The 9,961-nt window shown below is 49.1% G+C and overlaps 1 protein-coding gene across 2 annotated transcripts; it reads left to right on the top strand.

The window, feature by feature from the left end:
- The first annotated feature begins 320 nt into the window (after nucleotides 1–320).
- Nucleotides 321–6,594, top strand: LOC102211644 (uncharacterized protein C7orf43 homolog). Of its 2 annotated transcripts, none has more exons than XM_005750255.2 (13): nucleotides 321–605; nucleotides 1,715–2,055; nucleotides 2,176–2,271; nucleotides 2,365–2,494; nucleotides 3,135–3,221; nucleotides 3,652–3,772; nucleotides 4,099–4,246; nucleotides 4,515–4,597; nucleotides 4,745–4,896; nucleotides 5,203–5,339; nucleotides 5,416–5,494; nucleotides 5,576–5,690; nucleotides 5,758–6,594. In XM_005750255.2, exons 1-13 carry the CDS (start codon nucleotides 413–415, stop codon nucleotides 5,912–5,914), a joined length of 1,839 nt encoding a protein of 612 aa, XP_005750312.1. In that variant the 5' UTR covers nucleotides 321–412; the 3' UTR covers nucleotides 5,915–6,594. The 2 variants fall into 2 exon arrangements, with proteins under 2 accessions (XP_005750312.1, XP_005750311.1); XM_005750254.2 differs by having other exon boundaries at nucleotides 1,712–2,055.
- The last annotated feature ends 3,367 nt before the right edge of the window (nucleotides 6,595–9,961 follow it).

Here is a 9,961-nt window from a genome sequence, read left to right as displayed (position 1 = left end):
CACACGCACACATGCATACACATAAGTAAACACGTGTGTGTGAACTCAAAACGTCAAAAAGCAAAGCAAACATGTCTGCATCGGTACATGGATGTGAATTTATCAGAGCCACACTTAAGTGCAATAAATCATGTAAAAGGTCCAGATAGCTGCACTTAAATAACAGCTAAATAAAACCCAGACGCTCCTCTCGGTGCTTATTATTTTAAATTTCATGTGAGTTTGGCAACTGCGAGAAACTTGGTGTCGTAGTACCCTGGACGTCCACTATGGGGCGCTAACGGTCTCATTTTTCCCCATTCGGCAGGTGTCCGTGCTTTTACTTTGAAAGTCGCAACAGGAAGTGCGCGTTTCATTGTTAGAGCGTGTTGACTGTGGTCCTGCTGCCGCTCAGCCTCCTCCCGTCGTCGCCATGGTGCAGATGATGGAGTCGCAGTGCGAGTATTTCATGTATTTCCCGGCGGTGCCGATCACGGACCTGTCCGACCCGGCCCGGTACCGCACGCTGCCCCGCAGGAGCCACCTGTACCTGGGCGAGACCGTCCGCTTCCTGCTGGTGCTGCGCTGCAGGGAAGCCGGAGCGACGCCGACCGAGCACGGCCCGGGTACGTGAGGGAGGGCCGAGGAGAGATGAGTGTACGAGCCTGTGATAGTCATACAGACGTGAACACGAAACCATGAAAACACGGAGACAGAGCGCAGTGTCTGGTGTGGGAGCAGCTGTCACAGAAACCTGCTGAGGCTCCTCCTGTAACGTTAGGATGTTTTCGTGACGTGTCCCGCAGGTGTGCACAGGATATCCTCGTTATGCCGTCTTACATACGTCACGTGTATTTATATGCATGAGTCACGTTAGTCAAGCCTCAGCAGTAACGGCTGCACACAAAGGAGGCCGCACACTCACGGTTAAGCCTTTGTTGACCCACAGACACGCCCTCTGAATATCTGCATTTATGGAGGTCATACCTGCACCACCCAGAAACCTCCACCTGACTGTTATGGCCGCGCAGTTTAGGTCAAAGCAGGCTCATCGTCTGCGGTAACAGAGCACGAGACACTAACACATCCGGACAAATGCATTAATAAAACCTGCGCTTGGCCAACAGTAGATACGAGCTTCAAATGAAACCATGTAGGTGCAGAGCGGGACAATGAACCAGAGTTAAACTCCTGAGATGATCCGGCCGGGGGCCTCGTACTGATCCAGGACCAGAACATCGCTCAGTACTCAGCAAACTGGAGCTGAGACGGTAAAATCCCAGCAGCCATGATGGATCAACGCAGGGCTGAAATGCTACTGTACAAAAAGCAAGTTCAGTTACTGGGAAACGAAGGAGCAAAGAGATGCAGTAAAACACATTTAAATAGAATAAAATACCGTATGAAACAGGACCATACCTGCCTTAACACCTGCACAGATGGGGCCACAAACATGAGCTACTGTAGGACCACAGCTCCACCTGCAGGGATAAAATGCCACAGCTCTAACACGGCTGCAGCACTGAAACAGGAAATGATGTGAAGGTTCAAAGAGTGAGCGCTGCCACTGAAACAAAGAACCGTTTGGGGAATTTGTTTTCGCTTAACTTTGTTAGTCATTTTCTCAGAAGTCTGAGTTACAGAGTCAAACTCTTCAGACTTTTGTACTTAAAAATGTTTCTTTGGGTGTAAAAAAGCTTCCTTAAGTCTGGAGCAGAGCTGTCTTTTCCAGCAGGGGGCGCTGATGGCACCGCGGCAGGTTTTGGGACGGAATCGGCCAGCAGCCGGGCGTGGAGGGAGCTGGCCGGATCTCTGTGCGCCGTGGCGAGCGTGAGTCCGGGTGAGAGCAGTCGTCACCGGGGCAACCACCATCAGCATCACCACGACTACCAGAGCAGCGGGGACGAGGCCAACGAGGACGGCGAAGAGGACTACATCGCGGCGGCCGAGGCCGCCATCGCTGCGCTGGGCAGCAGGGTGGACTCCCGGTGCCGGAGCTTCAGGGACTGCAAACCTCTGCTCATCCACAACTCCTCTGGGACGGCGTCGAGGGAGTTCCGCAGGGCGCCCGTCCAGGTAGACGCACACCTTTACCTGTCTTTGATACGGCGCTCCTCTCTCCAGCTGTTAGATTAAGATCCTCAGAGGCGATGCTTTCCTCTCAGGCGCCATGATGTGTTTGCTCCTCCCTGTCAGTCTCCTCTAGATGAGCCGGTGGTCCTGACGGATGAGGTCATCTTCCCGCTCACCGTCTCTCTGGACAAACTGCCCGTCAGCACCCTTAAAGTCAAGGTCCGCCTTGTTCTGGACGCAGATATCTGGTGTTGTGTGAAGACTTTGAGTCGTAGCTGCTTCGCTCAGTAATTTTGCTCCATGTGCATTCAGGTGATGGTCACGGTGTGGAAGAAGGAGGCGGAGAAAGTGGAGGTGCAGGAACTCGGCTACCTGAGCGTGCTGCAGCAGAGAGAGCCGACGCACACCTTCAGACACGACCTGAACACCTTCAAGGCTCAGGGTAGGCACTGAATGCTTCATGGGAACCGCGGGTAGACAGACCGCTCCATTAAACATGAGCCACAGCCGGGGCTGAGAGGAAGCAGGTGGGAACAGCGCGCACCTGACAGTGACACTCAGGTTTGACACTCAGGAAGCAGAACAAACAAGATGCAACAGGAAAGTAACCTTCAAATTAAAACAGGAAGTACTGAACAATTATGAATCAAAGTAACGGAATGACGAGACATTTAATCATCATTTATTGTTGATGTCTGGCTCTCTTCCACAGCAGGGGGTCACGTGAGTGTGGTTTGTTATTGTCGGCTCTGCCTGACAGTGTAAAGCTGCTCGAGGTGACTCAACCTGAACGCAGAGTCGTTAGCAGAGCATCCGTCTAGTTTTCAGTAAATCAAGATAAATGCTGTAACAGTAAAAAACAATCAATCCAACCATGACGGAGGTCAGTTATGGACATATGATCAGTTTCATAGATCAGTCAGGAGTTAAATCAGCTCCTTCAGTTCTCCTCGCCTCTGAGAGCCTCGCTGAGGTTCCCACACTGAGGGCGGGACTGTTTTATCCTGATAAACAGAATTTTAATGATTTTCTAAGATGTCCCGTTGTCCTCTGGGAGGTTTAACACAGCTTCTGATCCACAGTGAGCACCACCCTGACCGTCCTGCCGCCTCCAACTGTCCGCTGCAAGCAGATGACTGTTTCTGGAAAACACCTCGCGGTCTTAAAAGGTACAGAACGCTCTTCATCATCACTGTGATGTCACTGTGGTGACAGATGCTTGCATGTCAGGGAAGCCTCCAAGCTAAGCGACATAAACCCAGCTGTGTGCTGCGACATGAAGCTGAACAGGGCAGCGATCAGCAATAGATGCATCACCTCCTTTAACCTGACGTCCAGCATGCCAGCGCACCGCCGGCACGCCGAGGTGTCGCTGAGCCCCGTGAAACGGTCGAGTCTCTGCTCCGTGGTTGTGACTCTGATCAGCAGGACGATGTAGGAATATTTTGGTATTTAATCTAAAAGCACCAGCAGAGGGCGCTGTTTTTTAAATCATCGTTAAAGGCCGAAACGAATCCGTAAATAAAATAAAATCGATTCAGTTGCTTGGTTGCAGTGGTTTGATTCCAACTGTGATTCTGTTTCCTGTCCCACCGTCAGTGCTGAACGAGTCTTCTCAGGAGGAGGTGAGTGTTCGGGATGTTCGGATTTTACCGAACCTCAACGCCTCCTACCTTCCCGTGATGCCCGACGGCTCCGTGCTGCTGGTGGACAACGTGTGGTACGTACACGACCCGTCCAGATGGTTTGTGCTCAGCGTTCAGAAGGCGCTGCCGTGGCTGCTGCTGTCTCTGCGTGTTAGTTATGACTTTGTGTTTGTTACACTGTATTTAATGACAGTGTGTTGTGTATACCTTGTTACACTGTGTTGGATTTTTATCATTTGTATCATTGCAGATAGTTTTTAGTAATGATGCTACTTTGTGTTATACTCGATTACTTTGAGTTCTGGGACTTTGTTAGTCGTAAAACGAGTTGTTGTGCAGTCAGATTGTGTGTTTGTGCGATGCTCCTGAATGTCTGTATTTGTTGTTCTTCGCTCTGCAGCCATCAGTCCGGTGAGGTCGGCATGGCGTCCTTCTGCCGGGTGGACAGCCTGGCCTGCCGTCTTCCCAGCATGCTCAGCGCTTTGGAGGAGCACGACTTCCTGTTCCAGCTGCACCTCAACGACATGCCGCCGGACGACTCCAGTGAGGTGCGTTCGTGTTGCGTTGTGTGTTTTATAGTTTGGTGCACAGTGCGCTCTGGTGACGTGACAGTTTGTGTTCTCCTCGCGATTTCCTGAAGAAGGAAAAGTAAACGACGTGTTTCTGTGAACAGCTGTGTCAACGCAGGACTTTATTAGGACTTGGAGGGCGGACACACTGTAGAGCAGCTGTGACGCGACGGTCGGCGGATCGTTGCTGGATTAATGCGTCCTTTACTTATTTCGCTGCTGTCAGCATGTGTGTGCTTGTGTTCAGGGGCTGGAGGTTCCTCTGGTCGCTGTGCTGCAGTGGTCAACTTCCAAGATGCCTTTCACCAACTGCATCTACACCCACTACAGGTAAGGCAGCTCCACGCGTGCTGTGTTAGTCTTGGTAAGAGACATCCAGGCTCGGGGCTGCAGACCTCTGCAGCAGGACGACACAGCGTTTAGTTTTTTCCTGCTGCTTCTCTAAATGACCCGCCGTCCTCCCTCCCCTCCACTCAGGTTGCCCAGTATCCGTCTGGACCGGCCGCGCTTCGTCATGACGGCCAGCTGTCCGAGCGCCGTCAAGGTGAAGGAGCACTTCAAGGTCAAATACGTTCTTCTCAACAACCTGCAGGACTTCCTGGCTGTGCGGCTCGTCTGGACTCCAGAGGGTCAGCGAGTATTTTGATTCACGTTTGATGTTTTGAAAAAATCCACCCTGCAGCTGTTTGAAAGGAAACCTGTGAGCGGGTTTGTTTCTGGGACGCGTGGCAGTCTGTGGGGACTGAGCCTCTAGTGGACGTTAGGGGGAGTGCAGGCTTGGGCTCTTCGGCCCTGATGGTGCTTTGTCCAGCTGGTTCTGGTTGTGTTCTTCTCGTGGATGGAGACGGTTCTCTGGACCAGTTTCAGGAGAATCGCGCCGCCCTCTGTCAGTCGCGGTTCAGACCGAGTAATGTGTTGTTTGCTTGCTCGCTCAGGTCGAGGTCAGGGGGAAGACGCAGCGCTGTCTGCCGTGGTCTGTCACACCCCTCTCAGTAACCTGGGTCACTGCCGCAAAGGAAGCACTCTGTCGTTCAGCGTGGCCTTCCAGATCCTCAAACCAGGACTGTACGAGGTACGCCGAGCTTTGAGCGCCTGCTTCCTTATCTCGCCCGCTCACACGGACGTCATGTTTTCTCCTGTCTCTGCAGCTGAGTCAGCACATGAAGTTAAAGCTCCAGTTCACAGCGTCGGTGTCCAACCCTCCACCCGACGCCCGGCCCCTGTCACGTAAGCTCTGAGCAGGAAACAAACACAAAAGGCTTTGACCTGCGTCTGTTCTGATTTCTGTGTCGTGTCAAAACCATCCAGGTAAAAACAGCCCGTCCAGCCCGGCGGTTCGAGACCTCCTGGACCGACACCAGGCCAGTCTGGGGCGCTCTCAGTCCTTCTCCCACCAGCAGCCGTCTCGGTCCCACATCATGAGGTAACTTTAGTAACTTCAGCTTCATATCACATCGAGTATGTCGTTTCATCTTATCTGTGTGCGACAGGACGGGCAGCGCCATGGAGCGACGGGCCATCACGCCTCCCGTTGGCTCTCCGGTCGGTCGGCCGCTCTACCTGCCGCCGCAGGACAAGTCGCTGCTGTCGCTGGACAAGATCGCCAAGAGGGAGTGCAAAGTCCTGGTGGTGGATCCTGTCAGCTAGGCAGCGAGAGGAGAGGCTTTTATTTTGATAGAGAAACGCTCACGAGAAGAGATGACAAAGAAGCTGACTTCATGTTACTGCAGGAAACTCTCCTGTGTTTGATCAGCTGACCAATCAGAACAACGAGGAAGAAGTTCATCCTTCAGCTGAAATATTTCATGTTTTATTGTATTTAAAGACACGTTGGGTTTTCCAGCTCGTTTCCTGGAAGCGTTCTTTAAAGTTTTATCTTATATTTATCTTTAAAGCATCGTCCAGATGGAGCCACTGAATGTGTGTTTTACAGGATGAAAGCTGCAAACATGCAGCTCAGCTCCACAAAGAGCTGAAGAACTGAGAATTTATTTTACATTGTTTAGTAAAGTTTCCAGGAAATGAGCTGGAAAGTGCCAAACCTGCAAAATAAAGTGTTAGCTTTTTACTTCTGTGTTATTTTCAGAGTAAAAGACATTACAGGTTAAAAACGTATTAACCTGAGGACAGTCACAGTTAATGTTTTCTTTCAGTGTTATTTCCTCCATCGCGTCACAAACGGTAACTTCAGCAGAATGTTGCTAATAAAATGAATGTAATGGTCCAGGCTGTTGTTGTGAGTCTGCAGACACCCGGAGCTCCCTCACAGCGTCCCTCTGAGGACACTCAGCCTTTTATTAAAGAGCAGCACGAGTCTGCCGCCTTGCTCACGGTGTTCTGGTTCATCCTGGTTATTAACTGGCGCACATTAGCAAGACAAACTCATGAAAACAGCTGGGATGCAGGCAGGAATCTCCAGCACTCAACCTGGGAAAACTGTTTTTTTCTGGCTCTGGCTATACTTGATGTTTTTAGGGGAGGGGCTACTGTGTCAGCGGTAGCTCCTCCCACTCCAGGTAATAACAGGGACCATCATTGCGTTAATTTATCGCAGTTCTTGGTTTATCATTAGTGAAACTATAAGCTACCAGCGAGGACACAGATGTAGCCAGAGTGTATCTGCTGTCACTGATAAAAATCAACACATGAGAAGAAATGAGCGTTTCTTTAACGTCAGAGGTCACATGATGCACCCAGGCATTTGATTGGCTCTGCTCTGTTCTCTGTGTACTTCTACGTTCTTGAAGACATTTCATCCAAGAAGCTTTTGCAGATCAGGAAGGATCTCAAAACTGGACTGCAGACAGTTGGCGTCACTAGCCCCGCCTCCGTTCAAAGATGGCCGTTCACAGTGGACATAGGCTGTAGCTGTGTCCCAAAACGTTGGCTGCATCCCCCGGAGGCCGCATTTGAAGGCCGATTACGTCACAGCCAGGCGATGAAGGCTGTCCAAATTCGTAGACTCCTTCAAATGCGTCCTTCATTTCCCCGAATTCGAAGGATGGGTCGGTGTGTCCTTCGTGGCCCACCATATCCCAGAATTCATAGCGCGGCCCAGCCAAATTTCAGCTGCCAACAATGGCGGCCGCTACTAAGTTTAAAAATTAGTCTTATTAATCTTTCTGGGTCACAAAATAAACTTTTAACATATATTAAGGCGAGAAAGTAGCTCAAATATCTGCTCGGTTTATCAAGATATCGCATATTTGCAAAAGTGTGCCGACGTTTTCAGAGACGTCTGTTACCCACCCGCTCGATAGCGAGCCGGGGGGTTCAATGGTCACTCCAGCCGGCGAGAGCAGTGGACTCCCGGCTTCACCGTTTTCAGACCCCTGCTCTTTTGCTACTCAGGTTATATATGATATAAGTCACTCGGATAACTTAAAAATGTAATTATTAGCCTTTTTTCTGTTTTATTTGTTCCGGAGTAAATCGGTTCTGCTGAGATCAAAGTTATTAGATTATTAGATTAAATACAACTTTATTAATCCATCGGGTTGGTTCCTCTGGGCTTTTCTCACAGCTGAATAAATGTTAAACAGAAAACTGATTAAACAGAAGTGTGAGACGGTCGAGAATTTACACCAGTGTCCTGTTAGACAGCAAGGAGCGGACGGCCGAGTTTATTAAACTCCACCGAGACAGCGGTGACGCAAATCTGAAGGTGAGACCGTCCCATTTCACAGCCTCGCACTTCCGGCCTCCTTGATCTTTGCAGGACTCGGCCCACGTAGACTAAGAAGGCCGGGTCCTCCGAAGGATGCAGCCAACGTTTTGGGACACAGCTTGTATCCCAATCCAGGGTCTGCAGCCTGAAAGGCCGCATTTTAATTACGTAACTGTGACAGACGAAGGCTGTCCCAATTCAAAGGCTGCTCGAAATGCTGCCCTCAAATGCGTCCTTCATTTCCCTGAATTTTAAGGATGTGGTGGTGTAGACTTCGTGGCCCAACATATCCCAGAATTTTGGGAAAAAAAACGGCGGATGAGGGGCGCCCGAAGAGTAAACGTTAAGTACTGAATATGACGTCACTTATTGATGTGCAAATGTTTGATAACGAAGAACATTAAACATTCCTGTTGGCCACATGTCGGCAAAGTCATGTGACATTAGTGACGTTTGTACTAACTTGGTTTTAAAGCCTTTACTTTAAAATACACGCCGTTCAATAGCTGAGCTTAATCAGAGAATGATCAAAGCTCATGTAGAAACCAACAAATGAACAAAAGATTTTCTCCTTCATCTCTGTCAAACACAGCTGTATGACACGTTTCCAGCTGTTAGTATCATGGTTGCTAGGCAACCTGGGCAGCGACAGAGGCTAGACCGCCCATTTCACAAGCCTCGCACTTCCGGCCTTAGCGGTCTTTGAGTACGTGGCGCTTGTGGACGTTAAGGCTGCAGACCCTGAATTGGGATACAGCCTTTGATGCTTCTTTCACTCCTCTGTCTTCTCTGTCCAACATGTGGACATTGGCATCCTCAAAGAGTGACCTTTGACCTTTAGATGCAGATGGTTTAGGGCATAGGTGTCAAACTCTGGCCCGCGGGCCAAATTTGGCCCGCAGCCTAATTACATTTGGCCCGCGAAGCCACACCAAATTACTATCAGAGCTGGCCTACTGCTATTATACAGCTAATATATATATTGTTTAGTATTAAGCTTTGCTTGTTCCATATTCAGTTTTCCAGCAAAACTTATTTGAGTCCATAAGAAAAGATTCATTCTTATATCTGGAGGAAGATTTTGTTTCAATAAATATTAAGGTTAGCCCGCGACTTTGTTCCAGTTTTGAATTTTGGCCCACTGTGTGTTTGAGTTTGACACCCCTGGTTTAGGGGTTGACAGTATTGTTCAGTTTGTTTCTGATCCTCCTTCGTTGGTGTTTGATCTTGTTTTCTGTGCGTCTTTGCTGATTTGATGAAAGCCCCGTTGGGATAACCACATGTTTCTTTACATGTGTTCCTTCTGTTTCCCTTCTGGTTCCAAGTTTGACAATTTTATCTATTTGTATTCAGTTAGGACATCATTGTGATGATTGGCTGTTACACTAATGTCACTTCACACCACACGTTTGCCTGTTTGAAACAGGAAAATAATGCAAACAAAAAGAGATAAAAGCTGTTTCTTAGTACTTGTTGCTGCTTCATGTTCTGTGTGATAGTTTCCATCGAATTCACCAGAATCTGCAAAGCTTGTGACTTCCAGTGATGGACGACAGACTAACTAAAACAAAAGCCTTCCCTTTACGTGCAGTAAGACTTTAGACCAGTGGACGTCCTGCAGGGACACTCAGTACTGACCGCCACCACACACAAAGATACACAGGGTAAAGATAGACAAAAGTGGAAAAGCATCAGCAAAGTTTGAACAGTGTGTTTAATACATGAGTGAAACATCAGGTCTGTGGATGGTTTTGGTTTTCAGAAGATCGATTACAAAAACAGGACGTGGATCCTTAAAGTCCACGCCTTTATTCTCTGATTGGACGAGAGTAGAGTTTCATGACTCATAGTTCAAAGTAATCCTTATTTGTACAGAGCCTGAGTGGAGCGCCGCTCTTTGTGACATCATACAAAGCTGACAGTGAAAAAAGTGACACCTGACTTTTAGAGCAGTGTGAAGCCCGACGTCATGACCTGTAACAGCATGTATACTAGGGCTGCCACGATTAGTCGACTAGTCACGATTA

The sequence above is a fragment of the Pundamilia nyererei genome, unplaced genomic scaffold (genome assembly GCF_000239375.1).
Source record: "Pundamilia nyererei isolate P.nyererei 1_Seehausen unplaced genomic scaffold, PunNye1.0 scaffold00266, whole genome shotgun sequence".
Lineage (NCBI taxonomy): Eukaryota > Metazoa > Chordata > Actinopteri > Cichliformes > Cichlidae > Pundamilia > Pundamilia nyererei.
The sequence above is the reverse complement of the archived record's forward strand: the minus strand, read 5'-3'. Positions and strand labels throughout refer to the sequence as shown.